The 22,538-nt window shown below is 33.8% G+C and overlaps 1 protein-coding gene across 2 annotated transcripts in view; it reads left to right on the top strand.

Annotated features, from left to right (window-relative positions):
• The first annotated feature begins 11,276 nt into the window (after positions 1–11,276).
• LOC129231239 (uncharacterized) overlaps positions 11,277–22,538 on the top strand; it is a 165,599-nt gene continuing 154,337 nt past the window's right edge. Inside the window, exon 1 of one of the 2 annotated variants that reach the window (XM_054865511.1) lies at positions 11,277–11,576. In XM_054865511.1, coding sequence (XP_054721486.1) covers positions 11,334–11,576 — 243 coding nt within the window. In that variant the 5' untranslated portion in view covers positions 11,277–11,333. The remainder of the gene's footprint in view (positions 11,577–22,538) is intronic. The other variant, XM_054865512.1, reaches the window with a different exon arrangement.

Below are 22,538 nucleotides of genomic sequence, written 5' to 3'. Positions count from 1 at the left end.
ACTAATAAGGCATCGCAGCTGTATATTTCACAGGATTTCAATAATTTGGTTACATAATATTCTTTGGAAAACATCAAATGAAAAGAATGTTCTGTCTTCAAGTTTTTTCAATAAACAGACCTGTTTCTGTTTCGGCAAAAAAAAAAAAAATAATAATAATAAAAAATGACTAAATCACCACGTAATTTATTTCACAAGTTTTTCAGTGGTTTTTCGCTTTCCAGAAATGCTTAGAAATGGCCAAAAAAACTCAAAGAAAGGAAACTACCTTTGAAATATACATTAAAAAAACATACTTAGGAGAAGATAGCGATACTTATGTCTGTATTAACAGCAAATCGATTTTACCTTTATTTCCCTATCAGGGATTAAAACGTCAGTCATTTAGTGAGACTTCTATAGAAACAACTGTTAAAAACTTGATTTAGTTGCTCGTTATGTCAAAATAACAGCTTCTTCTCTTGAATCAACCGGACTCACGTTGGTATAGTTGATACATTTTGGAAGAAAAATAATGTTTTTTTTTTTTAATTTAAGACAAATTATGTCAACAAAGAGATGGGAAACATTAAAAGAAACTTCAAGTCATTATTTGGTACGTAAATAGTAATAGTATTTATAAAAATGTGTTTCGGTAGGTAATTTTAGTAACAAAAATTAACCACCAAAATGAAATTTGTATCAACGAAATCGAATTTAACCCACTTTTTGAAAACACGGTAAGGTAGATTTGCTTTTTTAGTATTTGCTAGAGATTTCAACTTAATGTTCATTATAAATTTTATTTTCTCTTTTTCTTAACTGCAAGAAATGTACTTTTCTATTTTAAATTTTAATGCGCTATATTTAATGTAATCCTCCTATTACACGTGAATGCCATGATAAGAGTTAATAAAACCAATTTACATAAAATACTCCTCCCGTCCAGCGTGTGTAAAAACCAAGTTAGAAAGCTATTTGTCGCTAAATAGTTTTCCTTTTTATGCATACATAGATACTTAGGCATTGTTTTCATACATTGCGGTGTTATGGCTAAAACCTTTTCGAATTTTGAAAAGCATGCGTAATTTTTCGAGGTCAAATATCTTATGACACATTGTTTATTGAATGACTATCTGAGATGAAACGAAAATAATTTTTGAAAGCTCGAGTATTTATTTGCAAAATTTATGTAATTGGAGAAATCCTAATCCAAAACCTTTGATCCCGGATCCATATGTAGCTGCAAAAATGGATGTGCAATCTACATTCACTGCTAAAAATATTGCGATTTTGAAAGTTTTCAATTACATGTAATCTAACGTCTATGGATAACACGACATAGTCGGAAAACGAAACATATTTTAGCTATTTAACACTCCACCATTGCAAATGGATTGTAACGCTTAATGAGGACTTTGTGTCGAATGAAAGGAATCTCGCCCGTGGTAAGCAGCATAATAAATTTCTTGATTATTTTTTCCCTCTTTCTTTTTATCTTTATATTTTTTTCATGGTTTCTTAGGTTTAGAACTTTTTTATTTTACTTTCTGAGGAACTTAAATACGAGTCCAAAAATGCCATAACAGTGGGACAGAGACAAGATTTCTTAAATATGGTGCGCAAATCAAGTTCTACCATTCATTTTATATCATTTTTCCTCATAAGAGTTTTCGCTTTCGCCTAAAATAGTATTTTTGACTTCAACTTTGATAACTTCTCTGGGAGGGCACTGATCTATCTCCCGGCACTCATCCCCAAACTCCATCAAAAACTGATTAAAACGGCATTTAAAAGACTTTTCTGGGGGGGGGGGAGTTTCCCGATCCCCCCTCCCTCCGTCCTTCTTTAGACGTCCCAAACACAGCTTACACTTGCATGTTTGAGACAAGTAACTGTTGGTATCTATCTTGTCTGCAAAGCAATAAACAACACTCAAAGAATTTCTCCATATTGAATATGTGTTAGGTTTATAAAGTCACTCAAGCTCTGTTTTTTTTTCTTTCATTTTCTTTTTTGGAAACCAAAATGATGGAGCTTGGTAAAGGATCCGATGAACTTGGAGGAAGATGGGTAACGTATATATGCATCTGTCTGTATACAGGGTGTATCAGTACAGCGTATACAGGCTTTCAGGACATACAGAGTACACCTAGACAATGGGAAACTTAGTGTACTTTAATGGGACAAGTTTTGCTGAAATATTTTATTTACACTCATGCTCAAAAAAAAAAAAAAATATATATATATATATATATATATATATATAAAATTCCTACAAAATGGTTTCTAAATAAAAAACAAATGGTTAAATTAAAAATGGAAAACTGTAGTGTAGGACCCTTCCCGATTCAGTAGTTTTTGAGATTTTGAAATTATTATTACTACTGTTAATATTTTAATTAATAAATTAGTTTATGTTTTTAAGCATACGAAGAGAGAAATTCTGGAAGTTCAAAGAGAAATTGAGCACATTACCGTGATTTTTCAAAGAGGTTCGATACCGCAACAACGTTTTTTTTTTTCTTTTTTAAATTGTTGCTTTTAACCGGAGTTATAGATAAAATTACTATTATATTATTATTTCATGCTTGTGCTTTTGTGTGCTTCATTAAGCCTGTCATTTTAAGCATGCAGTTTCCAACGTAGGAAAAATATAGGGCGACTCAATTTCTTAAATTTTCTTTTTAAATAATAAATTTGGTAACACATTCTCTTCTTCCATTTCTAAGGGGTAGGAGGGGGGGTGAAATTTTTATGAAGTTGATGCAAACATTTTTCCAAATCTGTGCTCACTAGTATCTGAAAAAAATCTGCAACTTCTTTACTGAAAGCAAAGGTCTGAAACTTTAAGGAAGAATAATAGATTACGCTGTAATCTACGTTCTTATTTTCTTTTCCTTTGCTGACGTGCAATTTCAAATATTAACTATCAAATAACTAACAGAATTATCAACTTTTAATAACAGAACAAAATCATTAAATGCTAGCCTTTCTTTCCCAACTCCTACTGATAAGTATATATATATTTCTTATAAAGTTTATCTTGATATGAATGCGTAGTTTTTATTAGCAGAGACTCGCTTAGTTATTACTTTTAATTCTCTCCAATAAAGATTATCAATCATGGGCACATTTAAATAGACATTTACGTAACGTCAATCCTAACACTTGTGTGATGGCGCCCTAAGGCGTTGGTTGCGATCGGAGAGCAAGGTTTAGGCTCCGATAAGATCAAAGAAGTGATGATGAATCCGAGCCAAAGTGATAGAGAATTGCCGAAATCCCTGGAGGTGATTCATTTTTTTAATGTACTCATTATACCTTGTATCAAGACGCTTTCGATGTTCGAAAGTGTGAAACGACTTCCTCATTTAGATGTGTCACTTTCGTTCTGTTTTTTTTTTTTTTTTTCATCTTCAAAGAGCTCTCTCGTATTTCAGGGATTTACACGTTGCATTCTGACATTAGCCACTCACGTTGAAGAATAAAAATGATTTTCTAACGTGATGCTTAAGTTATTAATTAGTTACTCATATGAAAACAAAGGTGTCCTAATGCCAACTAGGTTCATCGACTGACATAATCTTGGAATACTCCTCCGTTGGCGGTACTATCATCATTCGGGAAAATGGATGTGTGTGTGGGGGGGGGGGGGTCCATTGCCTGGCTCTGAAAAATATATTGAATGTTTTTTGTTCTTAAAACAATGTGTTTTGAGTACACAGCCTTACCGCAGAAATGGGAAATGGCGAGCCTGAACCAACGTACTAAGTGCGTGGTGCAGGATATTCGATTTCAACTATCGTACGTTGTTATGAAAATAAAATCCCATACCATGCGCTTAACGCTTAGAAATAACAGATGAATAAGATAAAAATGTTTTTTTTTTTTTTTTTTTTTGAAGTTCTTCGTCGATTACATTAGTAGTAGAGATCAATTATTAATTTCAGGTACTACCTCCAGATTCTCAATATTTTCTGAAGGGAAAAAAAAGCTGATTTTTACAGTTCTTGCTGAAATAGAAAAACGACGAACAATTAGGGCCACCGAGAGGGTATGTCAGCCAAGTCGAAAACTGGGGGGAGGGGGGGGGGTCCGACCTTGTCTGCCATAGCTCTCGGTGCTCCGGAGAGCAATTGAGGCGTTCAGAGCAATGACGGAGTGATCCTCAAAATTTTTTATGATTCATTGAATTTCATTTAGCTAATGACAATTTTCACACTTGAAGCACCCATTGGGGCATGACAGATGAAGTTAATACATTATTTCTGGTTATTATGGTTCATCCAATGTCGGACAGCGTTATCTTAGACTCCGGTTAAAATAACATAAAAACGACTCGAGACGTTGAGATTTAGAACATTTTTCTATCATTCATCACTGTTGGCTAGTGTAATGGAAGTAAAAATTACTCCACTGTATGCGACAGGAACTTTTAGGAGTTTAGGAGGAATTCCACTTCCCCTGTAGATGAATGGTCCAGCGCTCTTCTGCTTTTACTACTGTGTGCAAATATCTCCTTTAGCGTTTTCTAATCTTTGAAGACATTCCCTGAGTGCCGTTATTCTTTCGGCCTGACTTCTTGATCGGCGATTCTTGTCCAAATGCTGGGCTGACTTCGTGACCAAATGATGAGTTATAGCTTTTAGAATATTGTGTTCACTTTCAAAAGTTTCAATCTTTGCAAGCTATTTTCGTACACATAATTCGCTTTTTTTTTTTTTTCAAATCTGGAAGAAAGATGGATCTTAACTTAAGTAAACGATAGCATTTCATATACAAGTTAAATGTTGGCACTATGTAGTTCACGAAATAGTTGATGAAGCTTAAAGCATTTCAAGAAATATTGGTTCATGATCCTCAAAACTTTAAGTGCTCTAATGAGTCCGTAATTGGTTCTGTTTGTTTAACACATATCTAGAGCTATGTTTTTTTTTTTTTTTTTTGCAGTTCTCTATATTTTATACCTTTTTTCCACGAACATTTAAGCATATGTACTTGAGAATTAACGTTTTTATATGAACTTGGCGGAACTTAGGATTCACTACACTGTAAAAAAAAAATATGTAACCTGGCAGCTATATAGAACGGTGGCAGCTTAGCTGTCTCCATAGCAATGGAGTAACTTAACTGATAAAACTGGTGTACAGTCGAATCCCGACTTACGCGAGGGATACGTTCCAAGACCCCTCGCGTAAGTCGAAATTTCGCGTTGTGGAAAAGGGTATGCGTAAAAAATTTATAAACGGACCCATATAATTAAAGACACTTGTAAACACCACCTCAAACTGTTAAAATCCATTTCTTAACTAAACATTACTGTTTCTCACATTATAAACTGAATTTTTATTTGTATTAACGTCTTTCGTGTGGAAGAAATACTTAAAATAAACCACTACGGGTACGTATATTATGTAGTAAGTAAAACAAATGCACTATAGTTGTACTGTACAGTAGATCCAGTAATGATAATTGTAACTTAAAAAAGCGCAGATGATGATGATTTATTCTGCATGATCAACCCATTATTCTTATATAATTTTAAATGCATAATACAGTTGCTTCACTAGTTCTTTTATAACGTTTCCATCTATGGCAACACCCCTCTTCCTGGTTTCTTAAACTCACAATACAAGAGCAGCTTCTATTTTCATAATTTTTGCATTTTTCTTAAAAACTACTCGGTGAACTTTCACAGATTTCACTTTCTTGCTTTTAAATTCTAGATAGAAAATTCACTTATACCTAATTGTCGTGCTACCTTCGACGCATTTTATACTCGTAGTTGTTCAAGCACATAATCTTTAGCTTTTCTTTAATTAAGAGTGAAAAAAAAAAATAGAAAATGAGGAGTAGTTATTTGTATAAAGCGATGTTCAGACTAGTACGGTGTAGGAACTTCCACTCTCAGTGATGCCAAAGGGATGAAGGTCCATTCACGAAAAAAAATTTTAGTATCCAATAACAAATCCGATACTTACACACCGCGATTCCCTTTGAAAAATTCTCGTGTTGCGGGTGAAGAATTCGCGTTAGGTCTAAAAAATTTTACCGGGGGAAAAATCGCGTTATAGCCATTTCGCGAAAGTCGGATCGCGTTGTAGCGGGAGTCGACTGTACGCTCATAACGTTACACCAGTTTTATCAGTCAAGTTACTCCATTGCTATGGAGGAAACTAACCTCCGGAATAAGGTTACACAGAGTGGTGAATGCTATAAGTTTACACATTTTTTTTTAGTGTAGGGTACTTAACTGCATTTTGGAAGCGAACAGCATGAGGTGACGAGTTTGGTGCATATTTGGAGAAAATATGATCACATATTTTCAAATTTGGCCCCAATCCATCGAAATTCATTATTTAAGGGTTACAGACTTCAATTCATATCTCCGGCACGTAAAGATCTAACGGGACAAGATTGGTATTTTCTCACAATAATGTTGTCAAGTGATCGTTACATGAAAGAAATACTCTTGCTCCCTTTAGCACAATATGGAACGCGTGGGAAGGTAAAAGTCAGAGTATCTGGAATTTTCTCTCTCTCTCTCTCTTTTTTTGAATTTTTATTATCTATTGTACTTTAGCTTTCTTGTACAAGCTTGCTTATTTGGTGTCCGCTAAAAATTTCGAATTCTAACATTTCTTTATTTTTAGTATCGAATCGAAAACGTGTTTCTTTAAATATCTCAAAGCTTGTATCTGCAGGTACTGCCCTTTACCTACCAATGGCAGTATAGAGCTATAACCTCATAAAAACATCCAGAGAGGACAAAAAGATCTTGGCAGGGACATCTTAGAGTGCTCACTCATGAAGATGCATAGTCTTTGAACAAAAGATTCACTCTGGATTGTCTATAGTTTTGTGGAGACTGAGTCAAAAAGGAATACAAGAGCTCCTCCTTCTCAAAAAAAAAAAAAAAAAAAAAAAAATCTGAATTTGTTTCTAAAAAAATTAACTGTTTGCAATCCAGAATTGCTGTGTTTCTAAAAGTTAACTTTGACGTGAATTTCAGTACATCTTTCTAGATATTTTTTATGATAGATATCATATGAAAAGAGCACTAATGAAGCCAAATGTTTTAGAAGAAATACCATTATATATAAAGAAATTATCAAAAAAAAAAGGATCTTTGTAGTAAGAAATACGCGCAGTTGTGATGACAATTAAGGATGCTGTACAAAATTGCAAGGTGATTTTTTTAAAGCTATTTAGTGCAGACAAAAACAAAATGCAAACATATTATAAATGAAATCATTTGTTGTTGTTGTCTTGTCCATTGAAGTTGTGCGGTGGAATCAAACTGAACCAAAAGTATTCAACTTTTGGAAGTTTTAGAATCACTGTAATTCTGGAAATTATTTAATCATCTTCGGTATAAGAAATTAAAGGTCGATATATTTTTAAAAAATATCGTTCATAATGGCAGTAAGCATGTTTTAATTCGTGTACTTTTTTTCGTCGAACGTCAAACTGTATTTTGCGCTTTTATGTCAGCAGTTTTATCTGGTTAAGAAATCATATTCCAATGTCCATCCATTTCTTTGTGTGTTGACAAAAACTTGAAATTATTTGTTACATTATACTGTTCGAGCCAGCACAGTGGTGAAATGGTTAGACGTCGGCGTATTACGCTCAAAGGCGCAGGTTCAAACCTGCTCCAATCGCAGGATTTTCAAGAAGCAGAACATCGACGGCGTCCATGCTTTCTGATTGGGCAACATGTAAAAACTCCCTTGAGTAATCGTTTGGCTCACTGAGACAAAACTCTGCAAAAGTAAATTCCTAGTGTCATCTACACTGTTATAACCAGAGGTTCCAGACGAGTGAATATATTCCCCCTAAGGTGAAAGCATGGTGACCAAGGGTGCCATACTGGCCAGGAAGTAAAGCAGAGGTGCGAAAGTAGCAGACAGTCGTAGACAGGGGTGCCAAAACAGCAAGCAATTGCTAAATGACTTGCTGGCGCATGCGCTTCCGGCATACATTCACCATTCAACCACTTCAATATGGCGGACGAATGATAGGTTGCACTACGCGTGGCTTCTACGTCTTTCACATTGAATGAAGTACACTATTGGATTAAATCTCAACTTTTGTAGGATAATTCTTTAAAATAACAAGTAAGTACAGCTTTTGATCACTTTGTAGCTTTTAGGGCTTTCAAACATAGTTAAAAGTACGTTTAATGGTTTTTAGTTACCGTTAGTCCGTTACGATACCGTAGTACCGTTAGTTGTTTATTTTCAGGTTACCGTTACTGTCGTGAAAATTCCATCATTCAAAACGCTACTAAATGTATCTATCATTATTTTCTTGAGTACTCGATAAGCAACATTTAATCACCGAAATAGTAACCGCAATGATATTTGCAATAATCAACAAGTGAGAGCCTAAATAAAAATGATTCTTGTGCTTCGTGTAGCGAGTGCAAAAAATAAAAAAGAAATCTCTCTCCGTCTATCTTTTTCTTTTGCTTTTTCGTTCAAGTGTTTGAATCATTTCCTGTTAGCGGTTATTCGATAGTGTTAGGAATTTCTTTAAATTTTTAACTGTCGAAAAATTTTATGCGCATTTTATTTTATTGTTATTTTGATTGAAATTTTGAACGTTTGAGAAACGATTTTGTTTTTCCGTAACTTTAATATCCCAGAATATTTTTGGCTGTTCATGTAAATAATTCATAAGTACATCTACACTTTACTTTCGGTGCGGTTATTTCTCACAAATGATCATTAACTTAACTATGATTATTCAAATAATTACTCGTCTTTAACTTTAAATATATTTGTGACAACTCTTTGATACCAAATAAAGTCTGTAGATATTTATTGTTTTATTCATTTTTGATATTACTTTGTAAAACAAAAAAAAAAAAAAAAAAACTCATCAGTACGCAGAATTTTTTCACAAGTTTTTTACCGCCCCGAGAGTTATTATAATTATTATTATTTATTTTATTTATTTTTAAGAAAAGGATAAAAATTTCACAGGTCCGCAATGTTTTTCATTTGTTTTTACCGACCCGTGGGTCAAAAGAGGTTGAGAAACACTGATGTAGAGAACGATCAGATGAATTAAAGCCGTGAGCACTTCTTAACTATGTTGAAAACTCTGAAATATGGTCAAATGCTGTAATTACAAGTTTTAATCATTTCCAGTACTGAATTCATGCAATGTGAAAAGTGTGCAAAACGTAGACTATCATGAATCAAAACAAAACTATTAAAAAAAGAAAAATACACAACTGTATTCAAAAACGCACACAATACGGGGGAGGGGGGGTGATCTACAGTAAGGGTGCCATTTCTCTCTCCGAAGGTTCATTCTTTTCACCCCTGCTGCCTATTTTTTAAAAGGTGCCTGTTTTTCACCCTATTTAGAGGTGCGATTTCGGCTCCGTATTGGGTGCCGCTGGTGAACAAGCGTTTCACCCCTGAAAGGTGCCGAATGCATCCTGTAGTTTTAACAGTGTAGTGTGTAGTCTCCGCGATATTGAGGGTGGTGCACCCTTGCCCTTGGGAGGGGGGGCATCCTACGGTACTTGAACGACGCCACACAGACTAGAATAGAAAGATTTTATTCAAGGCCATGCGAGTAGAGGGATTCTTTAAGTGACTGGCTGTCTTTTGAAAGTAAGCAATATCTGGGAAATGTTTGGTCTTAGAGAAAAAATCATAAGGACCAATATTATAGAGAATTTTGAGATCTACAACTTTGGTCAGAGGTATTTTTTCGATAAACCTTAGCGTTTTTGAGAAAAATCCAAAAAAAAAAAAACCCCTAAAATTTTGACCTTTGACCCCAAATAAGTTTTTTTAGCACATATGGGATCGATGGGGACTTCTGGCACTTTATTTGTCATGGTAAACTCGTGGTCTCCACAAAAATTGGGCTCTGTCGGAACTTTTGTTATTTCCATTGTCCAAATTGACCGGACTATTCTCGATCCTCGACGTTGAAAAATTAGCTGTTTGAAAACATTTTATTTTCATCAGGGTCATATAAATAACATCATAGATAAAATATTTCAAAAGGTTGCTCTGAAACAAAAATTGCAGAACGTACGGGGAAACAAACGTGTAATTTCAACAACATTATTACAAGAAATTGTTAAATCATCTCACATTTTTGGTTGTACAGGATAGAACATGTCATAAAAGTGAAAAACCATATGAATTTAGTTGGAATTTGTGTGGGAAATTAAAAAAATGAAAATAAAATAAGGTCGATGTTCTTCAAAACCAGCTCAATCCAAATCAGTTTTATCTGTAAATCATTAGACAATGCTGCTCATTTAAAACATAAATTAATAATGAAGTCATAAGCCGAGTGATTTTCAAACTTTTCTTCCTTTTTCTTTAAAGGAAGTAGACAGAGCGGTCAAATGCTTTTTGTCTCTCCTATTAAATTTTTGAATTGGGTTGAGCTTATTTTGATATGAAACGTTTCAAGTGTTTTACATTGTGAGCAAATCTCAAACTTGAAGGAAGTTAACGCAAGTGTACGTACGAAATTTATTCTGCTTTTAAATTCAAATAGCGACACATCATCAATTTCAATCAAAATATCAAAAAATAAAAAGTAAATTTGAATTTTGACATCTTGAATTCAAATTATGTTTTTCGCAATCACGAGGGTGTGTATGTAGGCGTGTGTGTTTGTGTGTGGGGGGTATGTGTGTTTGTGTGTAGGGGATATGTGTATGTGTGTGTAGGCATGTGTGTTTGTGTCTGTGTGCTGGCATAAGTGTGTGGGTAGTTGTGTGTATGAATGTGTGTGTGTGGGGTATGTGTATGTGTGTGTAGGCATATGTGTTTGTGTCTGTGTGCAGGCATGAATGTGTGGGTAGTTGTGCGTATGTGTGTGTATGTTTTTGTGTGTGTATGTGTGGGTGTCTGTATGTATGCGTGTGTGTATGTGTTTGTATGTGTGTATATGTGTTTGTGTGTGTGCATGTGTGTGCGTGCGTGTATGTGTTTGTGTGCGTGTGTGTGTGTGTGCGTGCGTGTATGTGTGCGCGTGCGTGTATGTGTTTGTGTGCGTGTGTGTGTGTAGTTGTGTATGTATGTGCGTTTGTGTAGGACGTAGATGCAACGTGGAGACGGCTTCCACTATAGGAGCAGCATCGTGAGGAGCCCGTCGACGGTGATGGTGCGGAGGGTGGCGGTGGGAAAAATCAAAGGACCTCAAAAACAGTCAAATGAGAACAATAAGCAATCGTGATTGCTCAAAAAAAAAAAAATCCATTTATTTTTTTGTCATTAGAGCCCCAAGACGGCACTATAGAAGAAAGAAATAATTTTGCTGTCCGAAGAGGCTGCAAAGCGAGAAAAGTGGATGTGTAAGGGAGGATGAGGAGAGAACCGCTCCGATTGGAGGCGGAATCCGGAAAAAGCTGCCACCCCAGCTGCTGCCTGCCGGTAAGGTTTACCTGCTCAGTGTTCGCTGTGCGTCCGCCGACGAGACACGTTTCCCACTGCTTGCTTCCCTCGCTGTCATGTGGTGCGGCACCTTTGCTCCACCTCGGAGCCGATGATTCCACTCTCTGGACTATTCCACCCTCACGCTCAACATCAACGCATCGTATGGTGCTGGTAAGTACCTTCTTTTTAGTTAATACCCGATTTATGCATAAATGAACGTACAGTGATCTCTCGCTTATACGCGACCTCTGTTATACGCGTTTTTCACTTATGCGCGTTTTTCTCACGAGCCCGGCCAGCGATATAGGAAAACAATGTTAACTGAATAAAATATGACAACGTATATAAAGTACAAATTGAGAATGGAAAAAGGTTAAAAAACTAGCAAACAGCTGTTTCGGCACTCTAAAATACAAGTGCCATCATCAGTGGCACTTGTATTTTAGAGTGCCGAAACAGCTGTTTGCTGGTTTTTTAACCTTTTTCCATTCTCAATTTGTACTTTATATACGTTGTCATATTTTATTCACTATGCAGTACAAAGTTTTCGACTACTTTTTATGTAACAATGTTAACTCTTGTTCCTTTATACGCGAAACCTAAAATGCGCCTTTCACTTATGCGCGATAAAAATTTTTCAAGTTTTAGTTAAATCGCCTGTTCACGATTTGCTTATCGGAAGATTTGTACTCTTCTTGATGTCTCTTAGAATGCTTTCACACACCTTTATTCCAATGTTCAAAATGTTTCCAAGAACGCGTTTTTTTCGCGCAAGTGTGCGATTGGGGGTGCAGTTAGTGTTGTGATTGACATCGAGAGGGGAGAACGGGTTACATGCAAAAAGGTTGACCTTCCTAAAAGTCGTGATGAAGCGGAAAACATTGACATAGCTTATCGAGGATCTTTTGTATCCCCACAGACTATGACACTGATCACGCGACAGTTTTTAGGTTTTGTGGAATTCGCTTACATACTTTACAGTGTATAAAAATTGACAAAACGTGCAACTTCAAATTTTACATTTTTATTAAATTACAATGCAAAAATGGAAATTATGTGCATATTTATTCGTTAGTATCAGTATTGTACTATTAGTATTACTATAAGTGTTGATAACTTACTGTATTTAAGTTTATTTTTGGGGGTTTTCACTTATGCGCGAATCTCACTTGTGCGCGAAAATTTCGTTGTCCCCTTTGGTCGCGTATAAGTGAGAGGTCACTGTATTTTGAACTTAAAAATTTTATTCCATCTTTTTAGCATTTGGATACTAGACTTAGGTACAAATAAACGCATTTTGCACTTAAACATATGATTCCATCTTTTTAGCTGTTTGATACCAGACTTATGTACGAATGAGCGTATTTTGCAGTGAAACGTTTCATTCCTCATTAACTATTTGATACTTGACTTATGCATAAATGAACTTATTTTGTAGTTAATATCTTAATTCCTTCTTGACAGTTATTCGAAACCCGACTTATGAACTAATCAGCGTATTTTGCAGTTAAAAATTTTATTTTGACGACGGTTTTTTACATCCAGTTCTCATTTTAGACGCTTCACTTTCTTAAAAATATAATTAGCAGACTACTATCGTTTTAATATTGTTTTGTGTTAGACTTTTATGTCTATTTCGCGCCCATTGTTTCGTATTAGACTTACTACAATCTGAATACTTTTTTGGAAAATGATTAGAAAAAGACTGCATTATAGTGTCATCAGCCTTATCCTATTTTTTATTTTGTAGAGCGCTAATGAAAATACAATCAATACACATGCATGCATCTAATTGACATAGTCCACTTCGCAAAAGTGTTTAACAGAAATTGGTTTTCAGGCTCTGTTTGCTTATTTATCCATGTCAATAAAGCTGTAATTTTTTGAGATATTATTTGTAACAAACACATAACTATCATAAGATTTAGCAGAAAGTGGCTCCGCTTAAGCAATATGATTCATTTTTACGCAACGCCTAAGCAGAGAACGCTTTAGTAACTAAAACAAAAAAATATAGGTGCCGATGACGCCTCACCTTCGTGTCCTAACTTCGAACCCTGCTTATGGATAAAAAAAGAGTTTTAAGACGGATGAAGTGTTTGAAAAGTACATTTAGGAATGTTTTTTATGATCCATTAGGCCAAACTGAAAACACTTCCGAATAGTCGAGCAGGAGAAATTGGCCGCTTTCCCCGTATTGCACAAACTGTTTCTTTCGAAATGCTTGACAATGAAGCATAGTAAGGCATTTTGTACCTTTTTTCTCAACTCGGTGAGTGTATTAGGTTAACATTCAACACATAGGAAGACTACATATTTTACGTTAAAATACGTGCGTTTCATTTATAAAATGTAAAACTTGACCAGTTGTCTAAAATGGTCAAACAAGAAACCGTATGATAACATTCCAAAGTACTTTGTATAGTTCAGAATGATGGACTTTGTTTAGTAAAAACGTCAAGTCATCGCTTGAAAATAGTTTTAAAAAAATGTATAGCATGTAATTTTCGTTTTGCAATTCGACAATGATAAATGTACCTGTGCAGTTTTTTTTTTCTGTCTTTTCCAGTGCAACGTATTCCAACCGATGTATAAACTATTTGTTTAGTTCCCTACCTATTTGTATCCGTTGTTACACTTAAACGTCAAAAAGTAAGCACATTATTTACTTCCGTACATTGTTAGATGGGTTCTTTACATGAGTATTATGTTGCTTTAAACTATTGTCATACTATCAAAAGAACTGAACTGGTACATTATGCGATACGTAGGAAATCAAATATAAGGAAAAATGCATGCAGCTATTTCGAAAACTATCTCACTGAGAAAACGAAATCTATTTTTTCTATTAAACTCTTGTTTGAAAATGCAGTTGACGCTTGATTTTAAAAACTTCTAACTAACGAACAATCGCGATTTTACGAACTATGTATTCCGAAAAGTCCTCCAATGACACAGTGTATTTCATTCTTTCTCACGAACTGGAAATGTCAAAACTTTCTTTTTTATGAACTTGACACAAAGATAAAGTAGCTCTTTTCTAAGAACTAAAGCACCAGAAATAGGAAATTTTAGGAAATCAGATAATCCCTTTCATTTATATCGTAAATTCATCCTCCTCCGTCTTTGCTTTAATTTCTATGAAAAAAAAAATGTTTAAAATTTGAACCTTGATCTTATATATACGATATGAATTTTTGGATGTCTGTGTTTAGACGTTTTACTTATTTATTTATTTATTTATTTATTTTTTAATTTGACACAAAACAAATATAAAATATCAATTAGTATTGCAAAAATTCATGTAGGACATATACGTACTTGCACCATAGTTTTCAATGCGTTTCAATTTTTCGAACCAAATTTTTTGTGAACTTTTTTCGTTGTCCCTCCGAATGAGCTCGGAAAATCAAGCATAAACTGAATCACCAAGTTTTGTTAGTGCTGAATGGATAGCAAACAGATCAGTTTAGAATTCTTATTGTCATTCTAGATGTTGCCAGCATTTTTTCTCAATTCTTTGCTTCATTTGTTTGGTATGCCATTTAATGTATAATGGGGGTGGAAAGAACTATGTTTGCTTATTTTGGTGCGTATTTGAGCGATAATCATTATTTGGGGTTAGCAATTTCATTAATTAAAAATATTCCATTTTAAACTGCCGCATTCTGTCCGTGCTTCTTTAACGATACCAATCTACAGCACCGTTACTGTATTTAGTCTCAAAAATCTGAGTGTTGTATGTCCGATGATCCGTTTATTTCGAAGAGTTCAAAAGTTGTGACACTTGCCCTCGATAGTCAAAATAGCTTTCAATTGCTTTTATGAGTAATTTTAAACACGGTATTAAACCACACAGATTCTCTTCCAAAATTTTGTATTTAAAAGCGAGTGTTTTAACCATAAAATCATGTGTACCCATTAATAGCTAAACGGAAAAAAATCTGCTTTGAACAACACATTGCATCCAGACTTTAGCATTTGTTTCCCAAAAAATCTATTATGTCACTTCTTTTTATCACTTTTTCAAATAAATTTTATTGAACCGTTGATTTAGTAATCAGGAAAACGGTGCTTAATTTTTGAACAATTCCAAAACCATACCTTTGTATCGCCTCAAAATGATTGAACACTGAATCGCTTCATTGGACACGCTCTTCTAGATAAAATAGCATTTCTATTTCATAATTTATTTGCACTGAGTAGCCATTACATTTCCGTAACTATTTCTACCTCGATAAATAGTTTGCTGAGGCAGTAGCAGTGCAACCAGCCAAGTGGAAAAGGCTTTCCACTTACAGTATTTTGTCGAGACTTCGGTTCGAGGGAATGGTTTGCTTTACACAATAAAGCTTTTAAGAACTTATAAGTGAAATTCTCTATGGATCGCGATCCCTGAAACGTTTATTATTAATACGATAGAAAAAATATAGAAATAGTTTCAACCCTTAAAAAATGTTTTTAAACACTTTAAAATATGTTCTTTGGCCTTAAACATCTGTTTAAATCAGGAGAGAAATAATTTAAAAATCACAGTTAAATTTAGGGATGGTTTATGGTTAAACAACCACAATGACTACATCGGACTTTAACAGAAAAAACAGCGAATAATTTACCATCAAATACCGTAAAATAATAATAAAGATTGTATAAATGCCTTACTGTTTAAGCAGTAGTATAATTTATTCGTTATAAAATTTAAAGAAGTAAGCATTTTCAAGGGCCCTACATTGGCAAATTCCGAGAAAATAATTACATGTTTCCTTCCAATACGATTGGTACAGTTACAAGTTTAAAACTGATTTAATAACAGTTTCAGTGAGTATGTTCTTGGAATGGTTATTGGAAACTACAGAGTTTCAATTAGTTCTTATAGTATTCTAGAAGACCGTATTGCTCGTTTGGAAAAAGAATGCCACAATACGAAATTGTTAATTTTCTATTTTTTCGCTTAAAGGCCTTCAAAGGACATTATCTTCTTTGGAAAATAGTAACAGGTTTTTTATTTAAATATTAACCACTGGAGAGCACAGCAAACTTACTTTTCTTAATACAAATTGCCTGAAGAGTTCAACTTCAAACGCTTCTCCTGTAAAATTGATTTCTTCGTATTGCGGTACTTTTCTTCCAAATGAGCGATATATGCTATATTGCCAAATGACAACAGAATGCATTTAAGGGTCAAAGTAAATTGCTATTTATTTTCTACGACTGAATGAAAATTGGTTCTGTTAAAGGATGTTTGATGGTCACGTTGAGGAAAAGTTGCTGAAGTAACTATGAGCAAAGACAGAAATGCAGTTTTAAAGTAAACTCCTATTCTATTTTTCTACCTCTCAATAAAAATTGGGCAGCTGTTCTGAGAGCTGATGGTTACAGATCTGTTGAAGGATGTTTGATGGTTACTTTAAGAAAGAGTTCAAGTAACTATTAACTTATCTCTGCGCTTAATTTGTATTAAAACTCAGCTCCTGTACTTATTATTTCGCAATAGATTTTTACAAATGGGGTGCAACAACAGCGGAGCTCATTAATGTTGGGCTTCGGAGCCCACCAGTGTATCCATTACAAAACTGATTAGTAGTCATTTCCTTCAAATGTAATACTTCCCGATTTTTCCTTATTACAGAGATGTTCACAAATGAGGTATAGTAACTTAGCAGTAGCTTCTTTTTATTGAAGGAAGTTTTATGTGTATTTAATAGTTTTCTCTCTCAATTGGAAAACGCAACGACGAAGGAAGCCACTATTAACCATAACTGCCATTATTTCTCTTGCAGTACGAAAAAAAATTACATTCCGTTACTGCCTTTCTTTGAAAATATGTTCCTTTTATGCGATGTTTCGCACACTGTTTTGAATTCATTTTTGATACAATTTTTTATTTTACCATCTAACGTTCATTGTATTTTATTTCCATTACGTTCCATGCAACAAATGCAGTTCACTAATTGATATTTTTTTATATCGCCACCTTCCATCTTATTTACAGTTTTGTATAGGATAAAATCAAACGTTTCGGTGCTAAAAATTTGAGAGAACCCCGGGATGCATAGTTATGTTTTACGCGACTTGAGATCCAGTTCTTCGGTTTCTGTTTCTAGATAATTTAGACTATTTGCGCTCAAATCTATATTATGTTGCAGAACACACTGATTTCATAGAAATTAAGCCTTGAATTTCTTTCATTTGTGTCCTGTCACTGATTTTCCGTAAATTTTTCAGTACAATTTTGTCGTGTGAGAATATCCCAAGAAAAGCAAAACTTGTTCGGGCACACTAATAAACTTTTCACTTTTTGACTTGCTCTTTTTCTCATTTCGATTATCTTGGGGAGTTTATATTAGGATTCTGAAATGATACTACAATTTTGAGTACTTTTTAAAAATGCTCAGTTATAAATGACTCTGTAAATATAAATAAATAATTGCTAAAAATTTTCAAAAGAATATTTAACCGATTATATTTTTTTTTCAATGTAAATCATATTTTTGTTCTTACTTTATAATGAAACAAAAATTTTATTTCAATAACTACAGTGTTCAAACGATTGCTTTTCTGCCTAGATCCATATACTTCGTTATTATCAGAAAAACTACATGGGATTTCTTTAAAAAGTTGCACTTAAAACTCTTTAATCCTTTCTAACTTGGGGATAGATAATGATAAATCAATAATTTTAAAATATCTAGTTTAAAAATAAGCGGAAAGTAAGCAATTTTCAATCAAAAGGCATTAAAAAACATTCCCATAACGGGGGGAAAATGGAAAGAGGGGGAAGCTCACCCTTTGTTTAAATTGGAGTAAGAATTTTCTTATGGAAAAGTTGATTTCACAGCAGTGACAATCTTTAAGGACTAAGTATTTCAACCCTTGTTTTTTTTTTTTTTTTTTGAAAAGGTGAAATTTATTACAGGGTTCATACTCAAAATATTTTTTTTTCTTTGTTATTATTATAACTGCTTTTTTAATATAACTTTGAGAGATATTTTTGAAAAAGTGAAAATAAAACAAATTCAATAACCGAAGTGTGCAACTTTTGCTCTACTACATAAGAATGGTTCGTTTTTGCACTTGCGAGTTTTTTTTTTTTTTTTTTTTTTTTTTTTTTTTTTAAGTCAGTTTATTCAAATGTGCCGGAAATTTTTCAAGCTCTTAGTTTTAAGAATTCGGTATTTCTCGTATTTTCTTTTTTACATCTAGTTCTTACTGTACTAATGAATGTCTATGGACGATTGTTCAGAGGTAGAGGGACATAACTGTAGAGAGTGGAAGAGATTCAGTGCAGAAAAATGCAATACAAAGTAAAGGGTTTTATTTCTGCAGAATCGGAGGCTTTGGAAATAGCTAATTACTTCTTCGCCGGCGGTGTTATCGATATGTGTTTCTTTCTCTCTCTCTCTCTCTCTCTCTCTTTCTTTCGTTTTTTTTTTTTTTTTTTTTTTTTTTTTTTTTTTTTTTTTAAACAATTGGTGATTTTACCAAATAGGACTGACAAAATCGCAAGAATATGCACAGCATTGAGATTTTATTTGCTAGAGATTTCTTTTAGAACTGCATGATTTTCGCGGTCTCGCGTTCCATCGAGAACCCTTAAATAATCATTTCATGCAAAAGCAATGTTTTTAACACGATTTTATTAGCTTCACTTGTATGTTTGTGAGTAACTCTCCTCTGGACTAAGAGTGGCTTATTACTGTTAGTACATTCCACCACTTTATGAGCGTTCGTAGCCGAGCGGTCTAAGGTGCGGGTCTTCACTGACGTCCACCTCCGGGAATCATTGGGCGTGCGTTCTAATTCCGACTACACCGAAGTTAAATTTGTAATCTTACAACTCAATTTTCGCCCACTTTTTGTGATCGGATTTTTTTTTAAATTTGGAATGCAACCTCAGACCCGACGACAATGCAATATTCTATAATCAAATTAATTTATTAACGATAAGTTATTAGTTTATTCTAATTAACACGCTTTTATTAGCTTAAGAGCCAGTATTTTTAAGTATCAGGCGGGCTGGATAGTTGACATTTTTGATTTTGCTGAAATTTTCAGGATATGTCCCTTATTTAAAACTACTAAACACGTGTTTTTTCATTTTTCCAAAAAAAAAAATTAAAGTTTTTGGAAGTCAAAGTTAAACTTAGTTCGTTTATTCAAGAAAAACATAGCGATTTACAGAGGCCAATACTTTTTTTCTTTAAGAGTGAACCGTGGCATTGGCAATTTTTTTATGTTCTACTACATCCTCGAAATCTGTTATTACATAATTAGTTGTGGTTGACTCCTTTCGCAAAGGTCAGGGGTCACTCAAACTGTACCAAAAAAAGTTTTTTTCTGCAACTTAGACCGTCGGAATCTTCTTGCGCCAACAGTGAGCCACAGTAGTACATATTTCAGTAAATACATACCATAGAGTATTATCCAAAAAGAGAAAGATTTGTGTGGTTGACATTTGGCGAAACCGAAATATTTGACTGAAAATGCAGAAATCACAAAATTGCATGACTTTCAAGATTATTAAATGCTTGCGCCAAGAGAGAGTCAGAAGATATAAAACTACCTGGAGAAAAAGCCTTTCTTGTCATTGAAACACAATCAGTTGACAGACCTATGGCTAATGTTTCAAATTTTACATATTTTGACTATAAACTTTGCTCAAAGAGTGGTTTTCGGCACTTGTGAAAAAATACCAGTTACCTGCTTTTAAGTATTTATTACTATTATTTGTAACATATTATAATAAATTTTCATAAACTAACAAAAATGGCAACAAAAGACAACATAAACTAGGAAACAAATTGAAAATTAAGTCCATAAACTACTCAGTATGCAACAAAAACTCTATTTGTCTAAGTTAAATAAATACACTTGTGAATGAAAAGTAAAATAAGAAATAACAATGTCAAATAGCACGAATTGCGGATTACTGCAGACACGTGTTTCGGCGTAACAAGGAACGTCTTTTTCAAATCAAAAGAAATTAGCTTATGGATGAAAAGGCATCCGACAAAAGACATACGCTTTTGTCGGATGTCTGTGATTTCTTTTGTTGTGCTTTCTGGAGATGATTTTACACCAGTTTCCTCTCTTTTCATAAAGATATTACAATCGTGCGTCTTTTATTAATATCAGAAGCACGTTTTTTTGCTGTTGAAAAGGGACTAACCTGTTAGAAATCCATAAAATTCGTGGTCTTCATAAAAAAATTTTTGGTTCAGTTTGAACCTTATACACTCAAGCAGATTCATAATTCGCAAATGGAAAAGGGAAGACGAGATGTTTCAAGATAAGTCGCCTGGCCAAGTAGATAAATAGAAAATAAGAAATGACAACGTGTGTTGACACGTTTTTCGGCGTTAGAAGAAACGCCGTTTTCAACGCAAAAGAAATGAGGTTATGGATGAAAAGACATTCGAAAAAAGTAAGTTTCTGTTACCAGAAAGCATGCAAAATTTCTGATGCAAATAATGCAATAGATTACTAAGATACATTCCATTATAAAAATCGAACACACGCACAAAGATTTCATTTAAGAGTTACAAGTGTTAGCAATATTTGTATCTAAAACTTATTTGAATAAAATAAGTTTATTCAAATAAGTTTTAGTTTGAAAAACTAAAAAAACACGCTTTTGTAGCAAAATGAACTAAAAAGTAAAAAATAAAATAATAGTTTAAAAAACTAAAAAAAACACGCTTTAGTAGCAAAAATGAACTAAAAAGTTAAAAATAATCTTTGGATGGCAAGTATATAAAGTAATTGACCAAACACTTAATTTTACTCTAATAGTAAAAAACCGTGGGGGGCTTCTTATCAGTTGTCTTAAATTTCTTCCACTTGTTATCCATGCAAAAATGTAAATAAGCAGCCCCCATGCTTTTTTTATTGCAGTAAAATTAAGTGTTTGGTCAATTACTTTATATACTTGTCATCCAATGATTATTTTTAACTTTTTAGTTTATTTTGCTATTAAAGCGTGTTTTTTGGTTTTTTAAATTATTATTTTTTAGTTCAAAAAGTTGACTCGTATTAACGAGGGTTGCATGAGGTGTCAGTCTTTACATCTATTTTCTAACTAATGGTTGATAGCGTCCGGTAGTTCTTAAAGGGCTGTCAAAGGGGACCTGAAGTTGGGTTAACTTTTAAAACCACGATTAATTTTATAATTAGAACTTTAAGCTTATGTTTGGAAGTAACTAACGCTGTCATAATGCGCAATATTTTTTTTATAACTTGTATAAAGTGCATCGTAGTATACCAGCTCAAAATTTTTTATAATGCACTATAGGATGATAATAGACTCCCATTTAGTGTATTCGTTAGGACTACTGTCTTTCACCAAGGCGATCCAGGCCAAAGACTGGAAATGAACCAACCACCTCTCTCGTACAAAGGTAATCTAATGTTAAGGGTTCGCACTAAAAGATAGGGCAGAGATGTGGAACAGACATCATTCTTACATGAGCTCGCCAGATGCAAATATTAAGTATCGATTCCTTTTTGACTCGTGCAACCACAGCGTGTCATTTTAAGGAAATTACCGACTTAGTTTTAAAGGGGGTGTATTCAATAAGTGCCAACTTTTATCTCCCAGTACATCATTTGAATTAATTTTCTGATATGCATTTTTTAACTATTGCACGTTTTATCGAACTTTAAAAGTATGACGTAATTGATACAGACAAAATGATATCATTCTATAATAAATTTATAAATATTTTAGTTTCTTTTTTTTTCTTGCTAGCCTTCAATAAATATTAAAGATTTTTTTTTTTCCACTTTTGACGTTTAATACTCCCTGTGAATTTTGTTCTTTGAAAAAAAAAAAAGTTTACAGAGTTCTGTATTTTATTTATCATGCTCGCCATGCTTAACAATCGATTGCGCTGCTCATTTCTTTGCAGTCAGGGGTATTATTTTTAAAGTGACCCGTGCTCGATTCCCGTCATAGAAAGAATTATCCAGATCTATATCACAACCCTAAGGTATCAGGAAGAAAGGTAGAGTGGTCGAGGAAAATTATTTGTATACATTACTTAATGCTGTTTTGAGCTTTTGCTGAAGCAATGAAAAGATAATTTGAATTACATTACCGCATTTTCTTTTTAATTCAACAAGGCTTTAGAAATA

The sequence above is a fragment of the Uloborus diversus genome, chromosome 10 (assembly GCF_026930045.1).
Source record: "Uloborus diversus isolate 005 chromosome 10, Udiv.v.3.1, whole genome shotgun sequence".
NCBI lineage: Eukaryota > Metazoa > Arthropoda > Arachnida > Araneae > Uloboridae > Uloborus > Uloborus diversus.
Note: the sequence above shows the minus strand (reverse complement) of the source record. Positions and strands in the feature narration are given on the sequence as shown.